Source organism: Schistocerca cancellata, chromosome 3 (genome assembly GCF_023864275.1).
Source record: "Schistocerca cancellata isolate TAMUIC-IGC-003103 chromosome 3, iqSchCanc2.1, whole genome shotgun sequence".
Lineage (NCBI taxonomy): Eukaryota > Metazoa > Arthropoda > Insecta > Orthoptera > Acrididae > Schistocerca > Schistocerca cancellata.
Window position 1 is genome coordinate 625453016 of NC_064628.1, and position 27595 is coordinate 625480610.

Genomic DNA, 27595 nt, shown 5'->3' on the forward strand with positions numbered 1-27595 from the left:
AAGCATTTAGGCTGGAGATTTTCATGTGCTGCAGAGTGACTGTGTCATTCTTTTTATTCTAGTGATCAGCCTGCCACAGTTATGAGCAGAATCTGAACACCATGATCATTTGTACAGTGATGACCCACATATCATTTGGCGTGCTCTGTAGCAAGATGTTTCTGTGGTTATTTTGTTGCAGAAATAAAGTTCATTTTTGTACAGATATTTCATTGGACAACATAACTGTGAGCTACACATCTAAAATCATTGATAGGTGGATACCACCTCTGTCAGATATAGAAGATTATTTCTCTCTGTCAAATTAGTTTCTGTGATCAAGAAAACTTTGCAGTGCTCAAATTTAGTTTTCATTATATAATTATATGGGCAGTAACCGTTAGAAGGAACATCTGGAATGAATGGAATAAACAAGGATTCCAGAGGTGGCCTTAGAGTACAAACGGGAAGGAAAGAGGAACATAGGATGACCAGTGAAAAGATGAAACTGATGCCAGAACAGTTAGATTGGCATTATCTTGAAAGGAAGAAGTAGTAACCATTAATGTAGGGGAGTCGAGACCACGTGTATTCATCTAGAATCTTAATATTACCAAGATTCTAATTTGCCCTTCACCAGAAATAAATTAGCATTTCCTCTTCTTATGAATCCAATAGTTAGCCAAATCAATTATGCCATCAGTTGTGGGGCTAAGGATATATTGTCGCTCTTTGGTATTTCACAACACTGCCAGCTCAGCCACTGTGAAAAGAGCACAAAACTAAAAATATGTGAAGAATTTGGTGTAACTGGCTACTGATAACTGTTCAGTCTGTCCTTTCAGCAAAGTTTTAGCATTGACATCATCTCATCGCATGTGCATAATATCAGTAAATTAAGCTATAAATTTTCACTGTTTATTTTGTTTTTTGAGGTGAAATTCATTAAGAGTAATGGCTGTAAATGAGTTAAAAATTTTGAGTGCAAGTTGCATATTCTTTCTGTTGAAGTTGGATACAAATATTTCAGTGAAAATGTGTTATCAATTCTAAAAAATTCCCATTTTCAATCCCCCTGCGGGTTCAGGGGTTAGAATAGTCCCGCGGTATTCCTGCCTGTCGTAAGAGGCGACTAAAAGGAGTCTCAAACTTTTCGGCCTTATGTGATGGTCCCCTGTTGGGTTTGACCTCCATCTCTCAAAATTTTCCGAAGGGCGAGCCAATTGGGGAAGGGCGCCTTACTTGATGCATTGTGTCCATCTTGCGATAAGACCTTTCGCCAGCTTCTTTGTCGTTGCGTTGCAGTCCTGCCCACTCTCCATCTCTTAGGCATGGATACGTTCCTGCGTGCACTTCCGCCTTGCGCTGTGCAGTGCCACTTTCTGCACTGACGGCGACCATGGACCACATGTCACCTAACATCCAGCACAGTAGCCAGTCCGTTGTGGTGGGGCCGCCATGTACCCTGTTGGTTGTAGCCCCCTGACAACACAGGGTTCGCTCTACTGATGCCTGCGCCGTTAACTCCCCACGTATGCCAAGGAGTAGATGCCCATCTCCCTGGGGCATCAGGACTCCGGGCAATGGTCATCCTGTCAGGTGGCTATTGCTGAGGCTGGGTGGCACCCGTGGAGAGGGACCCTGGTCGGAGTGGGTGGCATCAGGGCGGATGACCCGCAATGAAGCGTGGTACATCATCTCTCGCTGGTGGGCATCCACCAGCAGTCTCTAAGAGATCGAGGTCTAACCTCAACGGCAAGAAATACGAACCAATATCAATTCCCTCCCTGGCCACTCCATGGGAGGAACGTATGGCTAAAGACGGCAGTGGAGAATATTCACCCCGGTACCTCGTGTGTACGCGAGTTGATGGGGAATCGTTTGTCGACCAAGCCCCAGTTTTTTGTGGAGCATTTAGAGGACAAGTTCGGGGAGGTGGAGGGCTTGTCCAAAATGCGCTCTGGTTCAGTACTCATCAAAACAGCATCCTCTGCCCAGTCACGGAGGTTGCTCAATTGTGACAAGTTGGGGGATGTTTCAGTTAGCATCACGCCGCATAAGAGTCTCAACATGGTCCAGGGTATTATATTCCACAGGGATTTCTTCTGCAGTCCGACGATGAATTACGTGCCAACCTCGAACCACGAGGTGTTCACTTCGTCCGGCGCGTCCATCGGGGTCCGAGGGATAATCAGGTAGCCACCAGTGCCTTCATCTTGGCCTTGAGGGTGATGTCTTACCCGAAAAGGTTAAGGTGATGGTTTACCGTTGTGATGTGAAGCCATATATCCCTCCTCCGATGCGGTGTTTTAAATGCTGGAAGTTCGGGCACATATCATCCCGCTGTACTTCCGGCATCACGTGTCGAGATTGTGGACATCCTTCCCATCCCAGTACTCCATGTGCCCCGCCTCCTATCTGTGTTAACTGCGGAGAACACCATTCCCCCTACTCACCGGACTGTAGGGTCTTCCAGAAAGAAAGGAAGATAATGGAATATAAGACTCTGGACCGCCTGAACTACACCGAGTCAAGGCGGAAATATGAGCGGCTACATCCTGTGCCAATGACATCCACCTATGCCGCTGCTGCAACACCAGTTAGAACCTCTACTGTGTCGTCACCTACATTTCGATCTCAGCTCTGTCAGAATTCACCGGCCCCCTTGGTTGTGGAGAGCACTTCACTCCCTGTTGCTCCTGCTCCATCTACCTCAGAAGCAACACCACCCCAACCATCAGGGATATCTGTTTCCCCTTCCCAGCTGGAGAAGCGTGAGCCTTCTTCAGCTCCTCTCGCCCGGAAGGGGTCCCTTGAGGCCCTCCCATCCCAGGCTTTGCCCAGTGCCAAAGCGGACACCCGCAAGTATCTCAAACAACCACCGGTCACTGGTCGTAGGGTGTCACGGTCGTCTTCAGTCCCTGAAACTGACCCAGTGAGGCCTTCCCAGCCAGAACCACCGAAGGCACAGCGCGCAAAGCAGTCCAAGAAAAAGGCTCCCAAGCATCCTGACATTGCGGTGGCACCTGTCCCACCGCAACCTTCCAACTCTGTGTCTGAAGATGAGGTGGAGATTCTGGTGTCCGCTGAGGACCTAGATCTCGCCAGTCCCTCGGACGCAATGGATAGCTGTTGCACAGGTAGTGACTCAGTAGCAGCAGGGGACCAAGAGGCGTAATCTGCCTCCCCAGTCCCTTCACGCCTTTCCCATCCATGGACAATATCATCCTCCAGTGGAACTGCAGCGGTTTCTTCCACCATCTAGCTGAGCTCCGCCAACTTATCAGCCTTCACCCTTTCTTCTGCATCGCTCTTCAGGAAACTTGGTTTCCAGCGATGCGAACCCCCGCCCTCCGTGGCTATCGGGGTTATTATAAGAACCGGGCAGCTTATGAAAGGGTGTCTGGTGGCGTCTGCATATATGTCCTTAACTTTCTTCACAGCGAGTCTGTCCCTCTACAAACACATTTAGAAGCTATCGCTGTTCGGGTGTGGACGCCACAGGCTGTTACCGTCTGCAGTCTTTACCTTCCACCGGATGGTGATGTTGCGCAGCATGTCCTGGCTGCGCTGATAGCCCAATTGCCGCCACCTTTCTTGTTACTGGGCGACTTCAATGCCCATAACCATCTGTGGGGTGAGTCGGTCGCGACAGGTTGAAGCGCCACCATTGAGCAGTTCTTGGCACAGTTCGATCTTTCGCTTTTAAATGATGGTTCCTTCACACACTTCAGCGTGCCGCATGGCACGTACTCCACCATCGACCTTTCGATCTGCAGCCCTAGCCTCTTACCGTCTGTCCAATGGAGAGTGCATGACAACCTGTTAGGTAGTGACCACTTTCTGATCTTTCTGTTACTGCCACAGCGACACTCTTCTGTGCGCCCAAAGCAGATGGGCTATGAATAAGGCTGACTGGGACTTGTTCTCCTCCACTGCCGCTATTGAGCCTCTCTCTAATGATTACATTGATGCGGTGGTTCAATCGGTCACCACCGGCATCGTTACTGCCGCCGAATCTGCCATTCCCCGTTCTTCTGGGTCCCCTCGGCGGTGGACTGTGCCTTGGTGGTCGCCTGAGATCGCTGCAGCGATTAAAGATCGCCGGCGGGCGCTCCAGTGTCACAAGCGACATCCCTTCATCGAACACCTTATCGCCTTCAAACGGCTGTGTGCGCGAGCCCGCCGCCTTATCCGCCAACACAAGCAGGAGTGCTGGGAGTGGTATGTGTCCACCATTGGCCTCCATGTCACTCCATCGCAGGTCTGGGCCAAGATTCGGCGCGTCTATGGCTATCGGACCCCTGTCAGCGTCCCTGCGCTCTCACTGAATGGAGCAGTTTGTACTGATTCCGACGTCATTGCAAACCGCTTGGCAGAGCATTTTGCTTTGAGTTCCGCTTCTGCGAATTACCCCCTGGCCTTCCGCTCCATTAAAGAGCGGATGGAACATTGGAGCCTTTCGTTTCGCTCCCACCATCCAGAATCGTACACTGTTCCATTCAGTGAGTGGGAATTTGGCAGTGCCCTAGCCGCTTGCCCTGATACCGCTCCTGGGCCAGATCGCATCCACTGTCAGATGCTGAAACGCCTTTCAGTGGACTGCCAGCAATGGCTCCTCGACCTTTACAACCGTCTCTGGGTCGAGGGTGAGTTTCCGTCGCAATGGCGGAAAGTATTGTTGTCCCCATTCTGAAACCAGGCAAGAACCCTTCGGCGGTGGACAGCTACCATCCCATTAGCCTCACCAACGTTCTTTGCAAGTTGCTTGAACGGATGGTGAGCCGGCGCTTGAATTGGGTATTGGAGTCTCAGGGCCTTCTGGCTTCGTCTCAGGGTGGGTTCCGTAAAGGCCGCTCTGCCGCTGACAATCTGGTGAGCCTGGAATCGGCTATCCTTACTGCCTTTGCCCGCCGTCAGCACCTTGTTGCTGTCTTTTTCGACATGCGGAAGGCGTACGATACGACATGGTGTCATCACATCCTTCCTACGCTTCATTGATGGGGTCTTCGGGGCCCCCTGCCGATCTTTATCCGCAATTTTCTGTCATATCGTACCTTCTGCATGCAAGTCGCGACCTCCCATAGTTCCTCCCAAGTTCAGGAGAACGGTGTGCCTCAGGGATCTGTTTTAAGTGTCCGCCTGTTTTTAATAGCCATTAACGGGCTCGCTGCGGCGGTGGGACCGTCTGTCCCAGCGTCCTTGTATGCAGACGCCTTCTGCCTTCACTACAGCTCTATTGGCATTGCAGCTGCTGAACGTCAGCTACAGGGCGCTATCCGTAAGGCGCAATCTTGGGCTGTAGCTCATGGGTTCCAGTTTTCGGCAGCCAAGACCTGTGTTATGCATTTCTGCCGGTGACGCACTGTCCACCCGGAGCCGCGGCTTTATCTTGACGGTGAACTCCTTGCAGTGGTGGAGTCACATAGGTTTTTTGGGGTGGTTTTTGATTCTCGGTTGACTTGGCTGCCTCATATTCGGCAGCTTAAACAGATGTGTTGGTGGCATCTAAATGCTCTGCGATGCTTGAGACACACCCTCTGGGGCGCCGACCGATCTAGCCTGTTACGTCTCTACCAGGTGTTAATCCAGTCCCGTCTGGATTATGGGAGCCTGGCTTATGACTCAGCATCCCCATCTGTGTTGCGGGTGCTGGACCCAATCCTCCACAGCGGGATACGCCTTGCCACTGGTGCTTTTCGGACCAGCCCAGTGGACAGCATACTTGTGGAGGCGGGTGTCCCTCCACTGCGGTTACAGCGCCAACGTTTGCTGGCTTCTTATGCTGCCCATGTTTTCAGCTCTCCCGGGCATCCTAACTATCGGCTACTATTCCCACAGTCGCACGTCCATCATCCAGAACGCCGGCCCAGGGCTGGATGTACGATCACAGTCTGTGTCCGAGAGCTTCTCTCCGGGCTTGGGGCTTTACGTCTTCCGCTTCCTTTCCGGGCACCTCTGCGTACACCCCCATGGTATGTGCCTTGCCCTTGCCTTCAGCTGGAATTGGCACAGGGCCCGAAGGACTCAGTCCCTCCGGAGGCTTTCCGCTGCCGCTTTCTTTCCATCCTCGCAACGTATCAGGGCTCTGGCATTGTTTACACTGACGGCTCGATGGTTGCTGGTTGCAAAATTTTCAACCTATGGGACACTAAATGGTGCAACCTGCCCATGCGAAACAAACTTTGCCCTATCAAGGCAACGACGACTGTGTGGCGGTCGTCCATGCGGGTCTCCCGCCAGGAGTCTGTTGTCATCTGCCGGCTGCGCATTGGGCACACTCGGCTGACGCACGGCCACTTACTGCGCCGTGAGGACCCACCTCTATGTCGCTGTGGCTCCGTTTTATCTGTGGTCCACATTTTGCTGAAGTGTCGCCTTTTAGCTGTGCTCAGGCAGACGTTAGCGCTGCCTGATACGCTCCCTGCCCTTTTAACTGATGACCCTGCTATGGCTAGCTTAGTTTTGCGTTTTATTCGGGCAGGGGTTTTTTTATCATTTAATCTGAGTGTTTCTGTTTTATTTTATTATTTTGTGTTGATTCTGGCCTTTGGCCTACGGTTTTTAAACTGAGTTTTTAACGTGTTCTCGGTGGTTGGCTTTTCCTTTTTTATCTCTATGGTCGGCCAACCACCTTCACAATGTGTGATTTTAATTTGTTTTGTCTGATCTCTGTTTGAGTCTTTCTTGTCCTGTGTCGTCTGCCGTCTTTCTTGTTGTTCGTTTTTTATTCTCTTTGGGTGGTTTTAGTTTTTTGGAAAAAGGGACCGATGACCGTAGCAGTCTGGTCTCTTTAATCTCCCAAACCAACCAACCCATTTTCAAGTTTATGCAGTGTTTTTCATAGATTTGATGCTTGCATTGCCACCAGCTATTTCAAAGGTAAATGCTTGGAATTGTGTAAATCTCTCAATCTGTTAAGTAAACATCTGCTACATACACATTTTAAAATCAGTCAAAAAAAGAGGTAACATCGACCTCGAGGTTTGTTTGTTCAACCGTAATCTGAAATAAGACATGCCTTCCTGTTAACTGTTCTACTGTTGAAAACAACTTGGTTAATTCATATCCTAGTTTCTTCAAGCGAATGATGGGCTAGCTAGCAAACTCAAACAAAAAATTTGGCCTTATTGGTTTCTGGTAGTGTGCGTGTCACATGTTGGCACCGTATGCACAATCTACATTAGAAGTGCATTTAGCACCATAATGTGGTTAGCCAACAATGATACCACCCTTATAACACAGCTGTAGCTTGAAATGCTTTCCAACAATAAGCAGCATTATCTTATTATCTCCATTGAGAATTTCAGTGTTTCCAACAAATAACCCAGAAAATTTGTTGAATCTGCTCTGATGTGACACTTGCGGAAAAATTATTGCACTGGTGAAACAGAATACTCAATATTAGAATTCGACAATTGTCAAAATATAGTGTACCAAAATTTTTACACCGCTGGAGACATAATACCATTAAGACAACTTTTCAGTAATGAAAGAAGAGTCGGTACAGCTGTGTCCTACTCACCCCTTCAGACAGAACATGTGCCATCCAGTATCAGAAGAAAAATATGGAGAGAGAATCATTTGTGGATAAATTAGTTGATCTGATGGTGGGTCCACTTGACGTCTTTTTATTGTTCAGCTTTGCACAAGCACTTACAGGGTGACGCATGAAATGTGTTACCAATTGTTTCTTTCACAATTTACGACACACAGTAGATATCCTGCTGGGATCTCTACAGCAGTACCAGCAGAGCTTGGAAAAACAAATGAGTTACGAAATGACGTGTAATTCACGATACTGCCGCTAGGAGACTAGTAAGCAGCAATGGCTGACAATGGAAGACTAACGACACAGCAACGGTCGCCAATTGTTACTTTTTCATGAAATGAAAAGCCTTGTTGTGACTCAGAGGCGTTTTCAACAACTGTTTAACACACGATGGGTCCCTTGCAAGAAGACCATCCACAGGTTGTACGATAAATTTGTACAGGAAGGAACAGTATTGGAAGCGAAGCGACCTCGGCCTAATCCTGTTTGTTCGTCAGAGAATATTGAAGCGGTACAAGTTGCTGTACAGAGAAGTCCCAGGAAATCATGTAGAAAGGCAGCAGTGCAACTGGGAATACCCAGACGCTCCGTTCAATGCATTTTTAAAAGTGACCTCCATATGTACCCATACAAGATGACCTGTGCACAGAAGCTCACTGAAGAACACAAGCAGCAGAGACTACTGTTTGTTCAGTGGGCGGAGAATAGGGAAGAAACTCTCAACAACATTTGGTTTTCAGATGAGGCGCATTTTCATTTAGACGATGTGGTTAACAAACAAAATGTTCGCTTTTGGGCCACTGAAAACCCACAAGTGCTTCACGAATGACAACATTCTGCTCAGAGGATTACAGCGTGGGCAGCAATTTCCAGTCACAGACGTATTAGACCCTTTTTCTTTGAAGAAACTGTGAACAGCGAGCGTTATTTGAGCATGCTTCGCAATAGCTTCATTCCACAGCTTCTTGCTACTGCGTTGCCCTTCAACACGCAGTGGTTCATGCAAGATGGAGCAAGGCCACATACTGCAAACACTGTGTTGGAGTTTTTACACGAGCATTTCGACATGCGGGTCATTTCACTCAGGTTTCCAGGTCGCTTCAATGACGGACCAAATTGGCCCTCCCAATAGTCCAGACCTCAATCCATGTGACTTGTTGGGGGTACCTAAAGGAAAAAATTTTCCCGAAACGTCCACGTGATTTAATGGAGCTCAGAAGACTTATTCTTCAAGCTTGCAGTGAAATTACGGAAGACGTCTGCCGTAGGTAATCACTAACTTAGTGTTCGTTTGAAGGAAGCTAGGAAACGAAATGGTGGACATATTGAGCATGTGCTAAGTTAGAACAAATCTCCATGGATGGCTCTTCATTGTAGTATATGTTCCTTTCAGATTGTATTGACAATAAAGTTTATATTCAAAAACAAAATGGTAACACATTTCGTGCCCCACCCTGTAGTTTCCAATAGTGCAAGCACACATGCACAGTTTCTTCAAATTGGAGGTCATGCATAGTTGCGCATTACTTCCTGGATTAGGTGGGAATATGTTGCGCTGTTTAGCACACTATAGGCAAGTGGGGGCCTATGCGTGTTTCGTTACGTAGTGTGTTCAGGTTATGCTTTGAGTCAATTGATGTGCCATAATGTCTGTTGACTCCAGAGAAAGCACACCGAAATTTATAGACAACAGACAAAGAGGTGTCATAAGGAGTGCAACTTATGAAGATTGCGTGAACAAAAATGAGAGTTGTAATGCCATGAGCGTCAAGTATTACATAAAAACTCTGTGCTCATATTATTGTAAATTATTAGATAAATCTCAAAGTAAGAAAACGAAGAACAACAAGCCTACAGATTCATGAAAAGTGTGTATGAAAACTGTGGACAAACATTCATGCTACAGCAAGTAGTAGCACAATAATTGAGGTCCCCAATGTCTTAGAAAAGAAAAGATGGGGTATGTGTAGCTCCACAAAAAAACCACTAGAAATTGAAATGATGGACATTGTTGAGGCAAAAAATTCTTTTCTGTTCTAGTGGATCTTAGGGGCTGTAACAGTCTTGAATTTGTTGAGTCCAAGGGTGTGAATGTGTATAAAATCTTTTATGGTTAAAGTTGGGTTAACAACTTTATAAAATAAAATATCAATAGTGTGTTGAAAGTTAATTGAGCCTAACACAAAAACTAGGAACCTCCCTTAAGGATTTTTCAGTTTCAGGAATAAGCACTGAAATGCTTTGTTTTGAAATGCATATGAAATAGTTCAAAGCAGATACTAGTTAGCGAATTGTACTGCAGCAGTTTTCCAAGCAGAAAATCTAAAATTGTGCTGTGATCTTCTGAAATTTGCAAATAAATCATTGTTGCCACCTCTGTTGTTTAGATAATTTCTACCCGTAGTCGCCTTTTTATTTTCTTTTTCTGTCACCGTTTCATTGCAATAAAACCAGCACAAACTCCCAAGCAATGGATGCATAGCAGACTGCTTGCACAGTGAGGTAGTGTGTAGACACGAGAATCCACATTCATTCATACATGCATTCTTTCTTCTTCTGAATAAATTATTCTGCACTCCAAGTTGACACACGACTGAAGTAATTATGCAACAGGTACCTACACAATAAAAACAAATTTTCATTTATAGTAATACCATCCTTGTGATAGGCTATCAACATTTCACCCAACTCTTATGTTGTTCAGATTATACTAGCTGCCATCTCTAAGGTCTTATATTTACTGTTTCTTGAAACAGCGTATAATCCGAGAACTAAGACTCAGCATTTGGGTGGCAGATGATAAATGTCTGACAAGTGTGTGACTTACTAAACTTTCAAAAATAATCCCAGAAAAGTGCTCAAAGATGATCCTATGTGGGCTCTCAAGGTATCTTATTTCATCAGAACAATGTGGCCTGTCACAGGGCAATCCGGACTGATGCTGTTCTTGAGCAGTCACACACCTGCTTTGTCACATTTTATTACATGTGGTTTTGTTCTCCTCCCAAAAACAAAAGAAACCATTGATGGACATTAATTAGAGATCTTGAGAAACTGATATTTTATGTTGTAATTTTCTGTGTGCGCGCGCGTGCGCTCTGTCTTTCCTGTTGACAGATTACTGATGCTGCATTCCAATCTGTTACATTGGATGAGATATTGAGCCAAAATTCTGCACCAGAAATGAAACAGCAGTGATTGGAAGCCAGTGGCCCTCCACTGAATAAGGCAGTCAGTTCCATATGCTGAAAAGATCATGGATAGGAAAAATTGAAATCATCTTTCTTCTGACCAAAACATTGTTTGGGCAATGTGGATACTGAGGGGGTGTGAAGTCAAAGTTGTTAGACCACCACCCTTTCACCATAATTGGAACTGCACGTCGAAAGAAATATGTAACTGTAAAGCATTGTGGTAGTATAGTTACTGCCATGGATGGCCAGTTTGCGAATCTTCTGTAGTCAGACTTCGGGAATGATGTCTATTCACTGAAAAATATTTGACAAAATACATTAATATAGGAGTCTTCATCTAAATATCAGTTTAATTTTGATGCAGACAACAGAGGTTTATTGTCTTGCCAAGAAATTTTCATTTTGACATTGTAGAATTTAGGAAGCTGTAGCCTCCATCACATTGGTTGAATCCAATTTGATATCGAAAAACTTGTCAGGGATTCTCAGGTTAATGAATAACTCAATTAAAAAAAAACTGTACTGTTTAGCTTTTTTATCTCTGGAAGTAAGTTCATAATAAACCTGAAACTTTGCATGTGATGAGTTTCTAACCCGGTCTTCAAAAATAAAATGTTATCCTCCTCCTACTACTTTCCAGTAGTTTGCAGATTGAGGGCAAAGTTGATAATTTTTGTAAAAATGCAGAAAATGAGCCCATACACGACAGTTGTGTATCAGTGTGCTCCAAAATGGAACACACGAAAATGCAATTGGGGGGGAGGGAGTTGACATTTTCTGGGTTCTGTTGATCATGGAGATCAGGGATCAAGTGTTTTGGATAGTTCTTGGCCCAACAAACATTAGTATAACTATCGGAAGGAAGGGCGTACTGTAGCTGTCCTGAATGGGATCAAAATTTAAACATTACACACTTCCCACAGAGCAGGCAAATTGAGCAAATGTGTGTGTTCTTTTGCATTAAGTGCGGCATAGGGTTTGTCTTAGGTGGCATATAAAAGCACCATTTGTTCAAGGACGGTTGCTGAGAAAACCATGAAGAACCACAATTCTTGGGAACCACAAGTACCAGTTGTGGGAATTTTGTGATTCTTATTCGTGGCATATTGTTGAAATGTTTACCACACTTTCTTAAGATGGTGATCTTGGTGAAATTCGAATTTTTTCTCAATATCATTATCTGTTACTAAAATCCAATGGTTCAGAGATACTGTACTTCATGGAAAATAAGTGCAAACATTGGTTTTTAGTCTTTTTTGCCATGGGTCGCAAATATCTAAATGACTAGCCATAGCTTTATGGCTCAAATTTTTGCTATACATTATTTTTAGCCATTTATCTAGAATTGCCATTTTATCATTGTTAAAAATCTTTATCCGTTACCAAGATCCATGATTTTTGGGTACCAAAAGTACAGATTGTGGGGTGGCCAATTCTGTAATTTCTATACATGGCACAACATTGAAAATTTTACTATAAGTTGTTATGGAGCCTTTTTTTGATATCATTATCCCTTGCTGAGATTCAGAGGTTCAAAGTTACCATACATAGGCACATTAAAGATGTGTGTAATATCTGGTCTGTGGCAAAAATTTAGTTTCAACTGGCATAGTGAAAACAGGGCAAGAGTTCTGGGGTCATCAAAAGGATTCAGAGGTCATCAAACTGTGTGTTTAATTTCCATTTTTTTCACAAGTAAAACTTTATTGAGCTTTTTCTGAATAATGGGCACTTCACACCTGTATGGGCTGTCTTGACATGGAAATTATTCGAAAAACTATTTTGTCATATGAAGATGTAGCCTAAAAATGCCTTGTCATTTTTACGTAAAGTGGTGTTAAGTGAAACTGTGTTGGGTGGGAGACACTTTTTTGTTAAATTATGCAGTACTTATTTGTTGTTTACACGTGCCAAAGTATCTAAATAAACTGCCAAAACTGTACTGACCTAGAGCATTAATTTTGCTTGGTGGATGTTTAATAAAGACTGGCACCAATGCCCAGATGTCACTTTATTATAAAAAATCACTCGTGCGTACCTTTGTCCCCCCCCCCCCCCCCCCCCCCAATGCAATCCACTTGTCCACCCTCCTTTGTCATTCCTGGAAGATGTGCTGGAAGTCATTCATTGACATACTCTTCAGGGTCACCGTTAAGTTTTTGCTGCTTTGGCCTCATTGTTGAAGTGACATCTATGAAGTTCCTTTTCAGCTATCAGTTTAAGGGGAAAAAAAAGGTCATACGGAGCCAGGTTGAGACTATAAGGTTGTTGGGTTACCGTAGATACGTGTTTTTGTGCCAGGAACTCGTAACAGCATTAGCAACTTGCGGCATCACCGTGATGAAGCTTCCATTGCCAATGAGGTTGCATCAGTATTTGTGGGTGCCTTTTGTGGTGGGGGTTGACAAGTCTATATCAAGTTTGATTCTGTGGTTCTAACAAAAGAAAACTGACTGAAATATGTAATGATCAGTCACAAGAAGACACTTTTATTTTTTGTATTTTCTCGAGTTGTTCTGACTCAAGCTCACTGCCTATTCCTCAGGATTTTTTATGTTACTTTCCCCAGAAACAACTGTAAAATATAATAAAAAATGTCAGATTTTAGTTACAGCAGAATATGACTGTATTTTCACTGCACTTTCACTTTGCCACTAATTATTCTTACATGCTCGCATTGCAGAACCAAATTTATTTTTTGAAGTGGTTTAGAACATGACCTTTCTAATGAAAATTATTTTAAAAAGTTTGCAAAAAATAATTTTTTGCAAATGTGTACTGAAGACTCCCATTTTGGGCTGTCTTATAAAGAAAACATAAACTTTGTCCTCAATTTATAAACTATGGGAAAGCAGTAAGAGAATAAAATTTCATGTTTGAAGACACTGTTGGTAATTTATCACATGCAAAATTTTCAGGTTTAGCACACACTCACTTCCGAAGGTATAAAAAGCTAAACTTCACTTTTTTTTAAGTGGCTTTTCTGACTTTGCCTCAAATTATCCATGTGAAAAATGGTCATTAAATATTTTTATTAAGTCACTTAGGAGGATGCAAAAAGTTGTAATCTCAAAGGTTTCGAAAACTTAGGGGTACACTGTTGAAAGCAGCGTCATGGGGCTAAAAAAATGACTATCTCTATCTAAGTATTTAATTAGTGATCAGTTCATTGGGAACATGTGCGAGTGTTCACACGAAGCTTCATCAAAATACATGTTCATCATGTTGGAATGTCTAGACCACTTGTCAAGCAATGACCCAACTGTGTCTTTTGTTATACTGCAGCCATTAATGATTGCCTTTAATGAAAATTTATAAACACCATATAAAACTTCACTTCTTATAAGATTTCACTTGATTTTGCCTACCTGGTACAGTGAAAATAAGGGCTCCTACACTGATCTTCTGAGTTGCTATATGGACATTGTAACGTTCATCTTGTTACATAGTGATATACACTGTAGACTTTATTATAGTTCATTTATTGTTTTGGTCAGCTACATAAATATGTGTAACTTCTATCAGCCATTGATTAAGTATGTAAATTTGTGTTTTTAAATTAATTGTTTTGAGGAAAATGAGGTAGTTTCCCTTATGAGAACTGAAGAAAATTAAAAAGAAGTGTTGAAGAGCTGTTTATTTTGTCTGTTTTTCATTTAAGTGGAATATTAAAAAACAATGTACAATTACAGGAAGAATGTTCAGGACTTTGCTAGCTCAGATTTGTTATGCAATGAAGTATTGTAACTTTGTGTTATTTAAACTGAATTCTTCTTGTGGTTGATGTAATTAGAACTGTTCGTTCCTTGTATCATTTCTCATTTTGACTTTAGGTCAGTAATGTAAGTTCTTGACCAAAGAAGAATGCAAGTTGCACAAAAATCATTTTCATTTGTAGGAGCTGAAAGCAACCCACCTTCAGAAGAAGAATCGGATGAAAATGAAGCAGCCAATGAGGACGCAAGTGAAGAGGAACCAGAAGAGAAGGGAAAACGAAAGAGAAGTTCCAAAAAGTTGAAAACCAAAACTGCTAAAAGATTTAGGTAAGCTACATTATTATTTGTTTCAAAATGTAGTAATATGTCACAGATTTCAGTCTCTTATTTTAAGATTTTTATGAATAATTTTAATGTGTGCATCCAGAAGTGATTGTCCTCATGGTATGTTACTCTTACACACTTATTCCACTTTAAAAGTAAACTTTAATGGCAGTTACGGTGCGATAACATTTTTAATACAAGTACTTATCCAGTTGTGGCTTTTATCTCTTTTTGATACTTTGATCAAGTGATGTGATAACGAATATGCAACTACAAGAGGTAGTCCTAAGGTTTAAAAATCACCTCAAAAAATAAAGTTAATAAAATTAATTCCTTTTTTTCTTTACGTGCCTGTCTGCAGTCTTAGTACACATTTAAATTCCTGTACCACAATATCATAGCATGCTGCTAGAGGAGCCAAAACAAAATGATGCAGCACATTAGGTGGGGTGTCGTATGATACAGTATGTGGCCTGAGTACTCAAAAGTGTATCGTGACTGCAGATATGTACCTGCAAAATAATAATAATAATTACATAACTTTTTTTTTGTTTTCTTTCTTTTTTTTCGGTGTGATATTTAAAACTTCTTTCCCCTTAAGACAGAACTTGAATGCCACAATATAGTGCAGGATTAGAAAGGATTCTTAAAAGATTTACTTCTGTGTGCTACTCTATCCTCTCTTCAGATCACTTTTACTGGTATAACTATAATTTTCTCAATTTGTTAATTAGTTTCATTTAGATTTGGCTGTCACTTACCTCAGTTTACATTATCTTCATTTATAGGAGAAAGAAATTGGCTCCTGAAAATGATGAGAAAGAAGAAGTCAAAGAAACACTGGAAGAACGAAATGTTTTGACTGAAGAAGAAGAAAAGAAAAAGGCAGACTCCTTGTGGTCAGGTAAGTTACTTTAATCTCAGAAATTATTTGTGTGAAGTTAATAATATATTTAAACAGTTTCCTGTGCTGCTTCTAAACTCCTTGAGAGGCACACCCACTACAAGTGTTTCACCACTTATGATTAGTGTATTTCATATTGCATGCAGTTAAAATCCATAATTTTTAAACTGAATTGTTTTTGTTAATCACATTCTTACCTTCATGTTCAAAATGTGTGGACGCCATAGGCAGGAGATGTATATAATGCAAGGTCTCCTGCTATATGGACCAAATAAATAGAGCTTGCAATGAGAGGAAAGCGTGTTTACCAGACTAGTCACTTTGTAGGGTTCACTCTTACAGAATGTCTGCTGGTGATGTATCACTGTTGCAAAAGTGTTATTGGGTTCAGCAGTAGTACCTGTAGAGGCACTAATTTCAACTTTTCTGATTTCATTCATGCAGTGAAAATATGATGATTCATTTATAACAAAAATAAAACAAGGTCACTTGCTTTATCGTATAGAACACTGAAATTGATGGAAGAGGAGACTGCATTCCACAGTTTGACTATAGTTGACAGGGTTGTAGATAAGTTTCCTCTTTTCTTTTCCTCTTTTGTAGTGCTAAGATACAAGAGCCTGGCTGAAATATGTAGTTAGTTTAGTCTCACAATGGGGTCATTCCATGTTGAATCAACTCAGAAAAGACCATTTTCTACCTCACTATCTTGGATTTTATTGAAAGTTGGCGCAGGTGCACTGTTGGTATAGGCTTAGAAAAATAAGAAATTTTACTGAGTATGTCATCTTGTTTCTGAAATACATAGTTGTAAAGTTATCCTAAAAGGACCCAAAAACAGGGAATTACAGTTTTCAGAGTTGCTGTAGAAGCTTTTCTAATTGAGCTACAGCATTTTTCATGACCTTTCCTATGGTATACAATAATATGTAAATTAATATAGTAAAATTTTTTCAAAACAAGATTTTAATTTATTTTTTCCCCAAAAAGTATGTAATTTAAAATTTCCAAATTTTATTCCTGAGTAGCTAGTATTGTTGGAAATCACAAGGCAAAATATAAATTTGGGGTGATAATTTCTTCATTAGTAAATAAAATGAAGACTGAAGCTCTATTTCCAATAATTCAACTGTGTGCTCTTGTTAATTAGTACAGCATTACTGATATTGACATTTTTATAAAAAATAAACATGAACACTGTTGTGATAAAGGTTCAAGTAGATACTCCAGAATAAAACTAACTATTAAGTAACAGGGTCTATTTATCATTTTAAGTTTGAAAAGGCTTCATTTGTTTAGTACAAATCACTTTAAAGTTTAAGTTCTTCCAGAAGGACTTGCAGGATTTATTTTCACCAGAACTTCCATTACTGAGACTCACAGAATATTGGCATGAGGTGGATATGAGAATGATGTAGGTGGCCCAGCTGTTAAAGAAACGTTATTTTTGTTTCAACGAGTTCTTTATTTCGCTGATAAGGCACACCTGAGCCACCAGTTTGCTTGATAGACAACAGTGGTGTCACCTGACAAGTCTGCTAATTTTAGTGTATCAAGAGATTTTGACTCTTTCTTTTTGCAGACTTCTCAATTGAAAGCAAAGCTTTTCACCAATATTATTGTTCTAGTTCTTGGAATTAATGTGTTCCTTTGGTAGTCGGTGCTTGTTCAAAGTGATTTTTGAAAAAAACATTCTGGTTCAACATAGTCTTCTTAATCTGAATATGCAAAGTCTACATTGATAATGTTTTTTACAGCCCATTTGAAAAGTTGCAGGGGGGTTTGTATTTGGTTTCCATAGGGTCTTTGCAAACTGGTGCGAGCTGCCAATCTCTTTACAGATCCTCCAACCCGTCACAAGCCCCTTTGGCTTGTGCTGTGGGGAAAAAAGTGCCACTCTGCTTTCACTTCAAAATCTTCCTCATGGAAACAAGAGGTTAAGAAGTTCTTTTTTTTTATTTTGTATTGGGCAGCAGGCCCATCTGAAAAATAGAATAACTTTTTTTGAAAGGTTTTTAAATGTAGCCATGAAATATGGCATCCCGGCTAAGACACCAGTTGAAATATTGTATCCCGACTGAGACACAAAGTTTGAAAATATGGTCACTATTTTTTATTTACTTAAATTTGCCATATTTCGTGACAGTACCTCTTCCGTTAGACGTTTACAAGGCGATATTAGTCTTGGCTTCAGTTGTCTAAGTATGATTCCACAATGGATCTTTGTCGGTTGCAGAATTGACGTGGTTCAACGTGTTTCCCTCATTTTGGTGTTTCAAATACAAATTCTTCAAATGTAGTTTCTTCTTATAGTTAATACAAAAAAAAAAACAGTAACATAATTCAAAATTATTTATGACGGCTACCTTCACATTGTTCTACCGTCAACGCACACCAAGAGTTAACTGCCGACTGAGTACAGTCAAAGACAACTCTAGCGTCAAAGATATTTTACACAACACACAAGCTTCCACTTGTAATCAGTCTCTTTGCTATTCTTCGATACATTTACTAATAGTAATCAATATGCTTTCACTCTCAAAAATATAAGTAAATTAACATATAATAAGGCAAATTATAATAAATTCTGACAAAAAATATAAGAAAACATTTACAATTTGGTATCGACAAATACGGTAAAAAAAATAACATATCTCTCAGATCCATTACAGCCATCAGAAAAGTTAGTTTTTTGAAAAGTGTATACAGCAATTCTGTTGTAGTATGATGAATCAGAAACAATTACATAACTAAGATGTTCAACTTTGTCTTCTTCTTTGAAAGATATAACAAAGAGTTGGTTTGTCCAGTGATAACTCTGAGCTTCATCTTGTAGAACTATGCTGTAATTTTCAGAAAAATCATACATGACAAATTCCAATTCCTTCAGGATGTCTTTTGCACAGTTAAGAAAATATCCCTGCTGCTTGGCAATGAAGTCATGCTGAACCAAAGAGGCAACTTTCTGCAGAATAAGTCAATAAACTCTTCTGAATATTTCTCCAAAGTCTCTAGATTACAACAGTCAACTTAAACCCACTGATGAAATTGTACTTTTCAGTTGAATTTTCACCAAAATTTTATGTATGTCAGTTTCACCAGGACAGTAAGCACATTTCTACATGTTGCAATCAATAGGTTACAAAGCACTTTTGTGGGGCATTGCTTGTAATTTTGAATTTTATCTTCTGTAATAATTTTCAGTTCAGTATTTTCTGTCATTAGTTCCACGTCTGCATCGACATCTACATGGACACCCTGCAAATCACTCTTCAGTGCCTGGCAGAGTGTTCATTGAACCACCTTCACAATAATTCTCTATTATTCTAATCTTGAACAGCATGCAGAAAAAAACAAATACCTATATCTTTACGTGCGAGCTCTGAGTTCCCTTATTTTATTATGCTGATCATTTCTCCCTGTGTAGGTCAGCAACAAAAAAATATTATCGCATTTGGAGGAGGAAGTTGGTGATTTAAATTTTGTGAGAAGATTCCGCCACAACAAAAAACGCCTTTGTTTTAATTATGTCCACCGCAAATCATGTATCATGTCAGTGACACTCTCTTCCCTATTTCGCAATAATACAAAATGTACTGCTCATCCCTGAACTTTCCTTATGTACCCTGTTAATCCTATCTGGTAAGGATCCCAAACCTCACTGCAGTACTCCAAAAGAGAATGGACAAGCGTAGTGTAGGTAGTCTCTTTAGTAGACCTGTTACATTTGCAAAGTGTTCTGGCAATTAAACATAGCCTTTGGTGTGCCTTCCCCACTACATTTTCTGTATTTTCTTTCAATTTAAGTTGTTTGTAATTATAATTTCTAGGTATTTTGTTGAATTTATGGACTCTAGATTTGGCTGTTTAACAGATTCCTTTTAACACTCATGTGAATGACCTCACACTTTATATTATTTAGGGTCAACTGCCAGTTTTCACACCATACAGATATGGATAATATCTTCTCATTTTCAAGCCATGTCAATTCCAATAAAATTTATAATGTTTCGAAAATTTCTGCATAAATTCTAGAACCACTCGGCCCTCCACCTTCTCGAACACACGATATTTTAGATGTAAGTGGGAGAAAGGAACCCTATCTACTGCGCGTCACCTCTCTGTGTGCGCAGATGTGAAATAGTCACGAGCAAAAGGTCGACACGGCATTTGAACGGCACTGATAAGTGCTGTCGGGCAATCCATGGAAGTCATAGTGAAAGCACACGGAGGAACCAAGGAACTTCTGGGTTATTCTGTGCTGTTTGTAATTGTGATTATTGTTAGTGACAAAAGAATAATTGAGATTCTGAATTGTGAAAAAACTCTTATCTTGGACTTGCTGGAGGCAAGACATATTTTACGATATGTTTGCAGTAGAGACATGGTTGTTAAGCCAACTCTTTTCTAAATGGTCTTAAATCTGTTTCTAATGTGAGATGATAAGAGTTACTTACGAGAAGTTAAATGTTGATGTGTGAAGTGTGAATTTTGTTCTTACGAAGCTCAAATATACCAGTAGTTATTGAAAAGTATTCTTTGAGTACCGAATTATTTCGCAAGTGGTGAGAGAATCGTTAAGGTTCCTGTAACTTGCATCATTCTTCTTCAAAGAAGTAGTTTGTAGAGATTCCAGACGCCAGCTATCCAGAGAGGAAGATCGGCTGTATACACCAAGTAAGTTGACTCGTATAAGAGAAGTGGGAAGTATATGCGCGCGCGCGCGCGCGCGCACACACACACACACACACACACACACACACACACACACACACACACACACACACTTAGTTGTGAAAAACGTTAGAAGTTCTCCAGTAAAATTCTCGAACTTTCGATGGCTAGCTCTGCCATCCTCATCAGGAGTAAAACTATGCAGAAATTTTATTGGAATTCATGTGGCTTGAAAACCGAGAAGATTTTATTCCGTCACACCGCTGTGAAAGACCCAGAGGAAATAACTTTCCTCTATGATGAGGACATAATGTGCAGTGTGAAACTGCTGGAAAACTGTGCAAAAAGAAATCACATCTGCTGAGTTCTTTAGCATTTTTGTGATGCTGCTGGGACAAGGAGGTAATTCCTCGATTTGCTCTAGTGAAGCACCACATCCGAACTTCTGCAGTGGACACAATTTTGAAGAGGACAAGTCATGCCATAGTGAGACAGCGGATACGGCAGACAAGGTATGAGCTGGATTTTAATGCCAGAAACCTGTTTTATTGTCATCAACTTTGTCGCCATTCGATTGAGAGTGGGCAGAGATAGCCACAGCAACGCAACAGTGTGCTAATTTGTGCAAGACGACGTCTAAGCAGTGTAACAAGTTTGACCACTTAACTCGTGGAAGAACTGAAGTGGAGAATTATAAGGCCTACAGAACAGTTGTTAATCTCTCCAAAACCGAACTGGACAACAGCTCTGTGGCAACGCTGACTAAAGGCCAACAGCTCTGTGGCAACGCTGACTAAAGGCCTTAATTTGTCACCAGTCCTGTGTCGTCTGCCAGTTTTGGAGATTACTAGTGGCATAAAGCAGTGCATTCAGCAACTCTCTCGTGAAGCATCTGAGGATGTCAGACTTTACTGCCAGCCATCCTCTGTTGAAATCTAAGCCACCAAAATCAAATATTAGCCTGGAGGAACGCTGTGGCCTGCGCTTGTTGTGTGACAAAGAGAGCTTGGTTGTCTTGCCAGCCGACAAAGGAAATGCCACCATGGTTCTGAACACTGAAGACTACCATATGAAGGTGCTAAATTTATATGTGACGATGCATGCCAGCTTAGTTGTGATCCTACAAATACCATAGTCAAGAGGACAGGGAAGTTATTATAGGAATCTGGTTTACAAATGAAGTGGTGAAGACATTAATGCCTCACACCGCCAGACCTCCCTGGCGTTATGGATTGCCAAAGATGCATAAGGAACATGTTTTCTTAAGCCAATTGCTACTGCAGTCAGCTCGTCCATCTAAAGAGTGGCAAAATATCTTGCAGGATTATTAGTGCCAAAATGGGTCATTGTGAACACCATGTTGTAAACTCGCAAACCTTTGTTGAAACGCTCAAGAAAATGAAAATGGTCGAAATGATGTAATGGTTTGTCTGGACATGGTGTCACTTTTTACGAGAGTGCCAGTACTACAGGACGTGCTGGATTTTTTGGCCTAACAGTTTCCACCTGGAATAGTCAAGTTGTTCTGTGAAGTTCTTCTACTTCTACTGCGATGAATGTTATGAAATGGCGGATGGCACAGCAATGGGCTCTCCAGTGTCTCCTGCAGTCACAAATTTCTTCATGGAGCACTTTGAGGATTAGGATTTGAACTCGGCAGTGTTGCATCTGTCTTGCTTCTGTAGGTACGTCGACGACACCTTCCTGGTATGGCCTTACGGTGAAAATATACAGGTGGCTCACATAAATGGTGTACAGCCCAACATTAAATTTACCGTTGAGATGAAGAAGGAAGGCAAGCTACTGTTCTTAGACGTTTTAGTTGAGTGGGCAGGAGGCCAGCTTGGTCATTCAGTGTACAGGAAACCAAGGCACACTGATCGGTATTTGAATGCAGGTAGTTTTCACCACCCTGTACACAAGAAAGCAGTCCTGAACACATTAGTATGCAGGGCTGAAGTTATTTCAGACGATGACCACCTACAGGTTGAATTGCAGCACTTGAGGCACATGTTCAGGGAGAAAGTCTACAGCAAAAGAGAAATTGCAAATGCTTTCAGGTGTCACCGAGGAAGGACACCTTGTGAATCGGCAGATGATGCCAAGCCAGCAGCTCCCTGCCATACTGTGGGGCAATGAACAGCAAGTTAAGGACATCTACTGCAGAGACATTGATTGAGACCAGTGTTATGGCCCGCCTCCAAGATCCCAAGATATGAGAAGATTGCGCCTTGTTGAAGACGACATAGCTCTTTGTGTGCTTGGTGCGTATGGTGTCTCTTGCGAGTGCAGCAGCATCTACATAGACCAGACAGTTTGCACAGTTGCGGAGCATTGCACCAAACACAAGAAACATATTAAGCAAAGGGAGCTCAACAATTCAGCCATAGTTGAGCATTGTCTTGAAAACGGACACAAAATACAGTTTTGAGAACACAAGAGTCATGGCTCATGCGCCAGCATACTGGGACTCAGTTATAAAAGAGGTGGCTGAGATTAGAACGAACCGCAACAATTTCAACAGAGACAAAGTGCTACACATCAAGTAGGGAGTGGGGGTGGGCTTTGGATGTCAAAAGGAAGCAATGGCGGACGCTTAACACTTGTAGGGAGGTGGAGTCTGCAGTTTCAGACATGGTGCTGGCCCCTTGTGCCACCAGATGTCACTTGGTCCCGCAGCGGGCTTGCTGCTATGAGCTGCTCAACACGCCTTCTGCGCACGCATCGTTACAGCCCTCTTTGGTTGATGCCAGTGGCAGTAATCGTAAATATATAAGCAGGAAATAGTGCCAGTCCCAGCACGACGATGGTGGAGCTAGCTATCGAAAACTCGAGAATTTCATTGGAATTGATGTGGCTTTCAAACAAAGATGATTTTATCCGGTCATGCTGCTGCGAAAGACTCGGAGAACACATACAGATATCTTTTCTAAATCATTCTGCAATTTGTTTTGATCTTGTGATGACTTTACTTTTAAGAAACAGAAGGGGGCCTATAACCTTTCCTTGGGGAATGCCAGAAATCGTTTCTGTTTTATTCAGTGACTTTTGTCAGTTATTATGAACTGTGACCTCTCTGACAGGAAATCATGAATCCAGTCCCGTAACGGAGACAATTGGAATAAGCATGCAATTTCACTACAAGCTGCTTGAATGAATGGTACAGTGTCAAAGCCTTCTGGAAATCTAAAAATACCGAATCAGTTTGAAATCCCTTGTCAGTAGCATCCAATACTTCGTATGTGTAAAGAGCTAGTTGTTTCATAAGAACAATGTTTCCTAAATCCATGTTGACTGTGTGTCAATAGACTGTTTTCGTCATGGTAATTCATAATGTTTGACCACAAAATATGCTCCAGAATCCTGCTGCATATCGTCGTTGATGATAAGGGCCTGTAATTTAGTGAATTACTCCTACTACTTTTATTGAATATTGGTGTGATTTGTGCAACTTCCCAGTTTTTGGATACAGATCTTTTGTCAAGCGAGCAGTTATACAGGGTGTTACAAAAAGGTACAGCCAAACTTTCGGGAAACATTCCTCACACACAAAGAAAGAAAATATTTTATGTGGACATGTGTCCGGAAACGCTTACTTTCCATGTTAGCGCTCATTTTATTACTTCTCTTCAAATCACATTAATCATGGAATGGAAACACACAGCAACAGAACGTACCAGTGTGACTTCAAACACTTTGTTACAGGAAATGTTCAAAATGTCCTCCGTTAGCGAGGATACATGCATCCACCCTCCGTTGCATGGAATCCCTGATTCGCTGATGTAGCCCTGGAGAATGGCGTATTGTATCACAGCCGTCCACAATATGAGCATGAAGAGTCTCTACATTTGGTACTGGGGTTGCGTAGACAAGAGCTTTCAAATGCCCCCATAAATGAAAGTCAAGAGGGTTGAGGTCAGGAGAGCGTGGAGGCCATGGAATTGGTCCACCTCTACCAATCCATCGGTCACCGAATCTGTTGTTGAGAAGCGTATGAACACTTCGACTGAAATGTGCAGGAGCTCCATCGTGCATGAACCACATGTTGTGTCGTACTTGTAAAGGCACATGTTCTAGCAGCACAGGTAGAGCATCCCGTTTGAAATCATGATGACGTGCTCCATTGAGCGTAGGTGGAAGAACATGGGGCCCAATCAAGACATCACCAACAATGCCTGCCCAAACGTTCACAGAAAATCTGTGTTGATGACGTAATTGCACAATTGCATGCGGATTCTCGTCAGCCCGCACATGTTGATTGTGAAAATTTACAATTTGATCACGTTGGAGTGAAGCCTCATCTGTAAAGAGAACATTTGCACTGAAATGAGGATTGACACATTGTTGGATGAACCATTCGAAGAAGTGTACACGTGGAGGCCAATCAGCTGCTGATAGTGCCTACACACGCTGTACATGGTACGGAAACAACTGGTTCTCCCGTAGCACTTTCCATACAGTGACGTGGTCAACGTTACCTTGTACAGCAGCAACTTCTCTGATGCTGACATTAGGGTTATCGTCAACTGCACGAAGAATTGCCTCGTCCATTGCAGGTGTCCTCTTCGTTCTAGGTCTTCCCCAGTCGCGAGTCATAGGCTGGAATGTTCCGTGCTCCCTAAGATGCCGATAAATTGCTTTGAATGTCTTCTTGTCAGGACACCTTCGTTCTGGAAATCTGTCTCGATACAAACGTACCGCGCCATGGCTGTTGCCCCGTGCTAATCCATACATCAAATGGGCATCTGCCAACTCCGCATTTGTAAACATTGCACTGACTGCAAAACCACGTTTGTGATGAACACTAACCTGTTGATGGTACGTACTGATGTGCTTGATGCTAGTACTGTAGAGCAATGAGTTGCATGTCAATACAAGCACGGAAGTCAACATTACCTTCCTTGAATTGGGCCAACTGGTGGTGAATCAAGGAAGCACAGTACATACTGACGAAACTAATATGAGCTCTAACATGGAAATTAAGCATTTCCGGACACATGTCCACATAACATCTTTTCTTTATTTGTGTGTGAGGAATGTTTCCTGAAAGTTTGGCCGTACCTTTTTGTAACACCTTGTATATGACTGTGAAGTATGGAGCTATTGTATCAGCATACTCTGAAAGGAACCTAGTCAGTGTACAGTCTGGATTGGAAGACTTGCTTTTATCAAGTGATTTGAGTTACTTCACTACTTCTAAGTTATCCATGTTGCCAGCTGTTCTTGATTTGAATTCTGGAAATTTTGCTAACATACTTTACATATGATCAGAATCTCTTTGGATTTTCTGCCAGGATTCTAGATAAACGTTTCATTATGGAAACTGTTATAAGCATCTCGCCTTCAAGCCTGCGCTAAATTTCGGGCTTCTGTAAAAGATCACAAATCTTGGGGATTTTGCATTTATTTGAATATGGCGTGCTTTTTTCATTCTTTGTGCAACAGTGTTGTGACCTGTTCTGTGTACCACGGGGGTCAGCTCTGTCATTTGTTAATTTATTTGGTATAAATATCTGTTGCTATTGATACTATTTCTCTAAATTCAAGCCACATCTGGTCTTCCCTTACATTGTTAATTTGGAAGGAGTGAAGATTTTCTCTCAGGAAGGTGTCAAGTGAATTTTTATCTGCTTTTTTGAATAGGTATAGTTTTTGTTTATTTTTGGAGGATTTGAGGTTAAAATATCCAGTCTCGCTATGACAACCCTGTGTTTACCAATCCCTGTATCCATTTTAATGCTCGTTATTAGCTCAGAATTGTTTGTTACTAAGAGATAAAGTGTGTTTTCACCACTGTTTACTATTACCATGGGCTCATGAACTAACTGCTCAAAATGATTTTCAGAGAATGCATTTAGCACAATTTTGGATTATGTCTTATATGTACATTCAGGTTTAAACATGGATTTTTGCCAACATATCGAGTGTGAAGTAGTCACCATCAACTTTATTTTTTATGATTGAGGTACACGTTTGAAATTAAACTCAGGTTTACTTTGAACCTTTCAGCAAATGTATGATTTGAGATGGGAGCTCTGTAAAAGGTCCAGTTATTATTCTGTTCCAGTTGCCATAATGTCAGTACTAACTAACAGGAACTATCTACTTGCTTATAACAGCAATAAAGCAAAACCGCCAACTCTGTTTAGCCTATCCTTTCGGAGCACCATTAGTTCTTTGCGAAAATTTCGGCTGAACTTATCTGTGACTTTAGCCAGCTTTCAGTGCCTGTAACGATTTGAGCATTAGTGCTTTCCGTTAGCGCTTGGAGTTCTGATAGTTTCCCTATGCAGCTACGACAATTTACAACTGTTTCACCGGTGGTTCCCATATCTATGTTCTTCCTGTGTTCAACCTACACCCTTCGAGACAGAAGTCCTTTTTGTGTCTCGGGCTCAAAGAGTGCAAGTCTCAGAGACCCTCTAACCTAAAAAAAAAAAAAAAAACCAGTCCGCACCACTCAATCCCTGCTACTTGTGTAGCTGCCTCCTGCGTGTAGTGGCCTCCTGACCTATTCAGTGGAACCTGAAACCCAATGACCCTATGGTGCAAGTCAAGGTATCTGCAGCCTACACGGTCGCAGAACCGTTAGAGCCTCAGATTCAGACCCCGCACTCAGCTCTGTACCAGATGTCCACAATCGGTCCTGTCAACTATGCTGCAAATGGTGAGCTCTGCTTTCATCTTTCAAACAAGACTGGCAATCTTTACCACTTCTGTTGCCATTTGAAACCGTAGAGAATCTCATCCAATACAAAGCAACAAACATCACTGGTACTGAGTCTGCAGCTCGTGGTCTAGTGACTAACGTTTGTATCTCTGGATCCCAGGGTCCCAGGTTTGATTCCCGACTGGGTTGGGGATTTTCTCTGCCTGGGAACTTGGTGTTTGCATTGTCCTCATCATTTTGTCATCATCATCATCATCAGTGACAGTGGCCAGATTGAACTGTGAAGAAATTCAGACTTTGTATAGGCGTTGATGTCCGCGCAGTTGAGCGCCCCACAAACCAAACGTCATCGTCATCAATGGCCCCCGACATGAGCCACCACTCGCAGTTGGCTGCACCTTATGCTCCTCATGGCATCTGAAAGAACCTGTTCCTCATCTGGAATGACTCCCCCCCCCCCCCCAGTATGTACACGGAAGTGCACATTGCCATTCTTCCCCTCCTTGGCAGCCCTGTCCGTAAGGGCCCCCATAACATGCATAACATTGGAGTTACCAATAATCCCACCTCCTGTGATTGCCC

The 27595-nt window shown here is 41.9% G+C and overlaps 1 protein-coding gene across 3 annotated transcripts in view; it reads left to right on the top strand.

Moving 5' to 3' along the window:
* Positions 1-27595, top strand: part of LOC126175544 (craniofacial development protein 1) — a 57671-nt gene that overhangs the window by 22662 nt on the left and 7414 nt on the right. For all 3 annotated transcript variants that reach the window (XM_049922386.1, XM_049922387.1, XM_049922388.1), the window contains 2 exons: positions 14624-14768; positions 15554-15669. In XM_049922386.1, coding sequence (XP_049778343.1) covers positions 14624-14768; positions 15554-15669 — 261 coding nt within the window. The remainder of the gene's footprint in view (positions 1-14623; positions 14769-15553; positions 15670-27595) is intronic.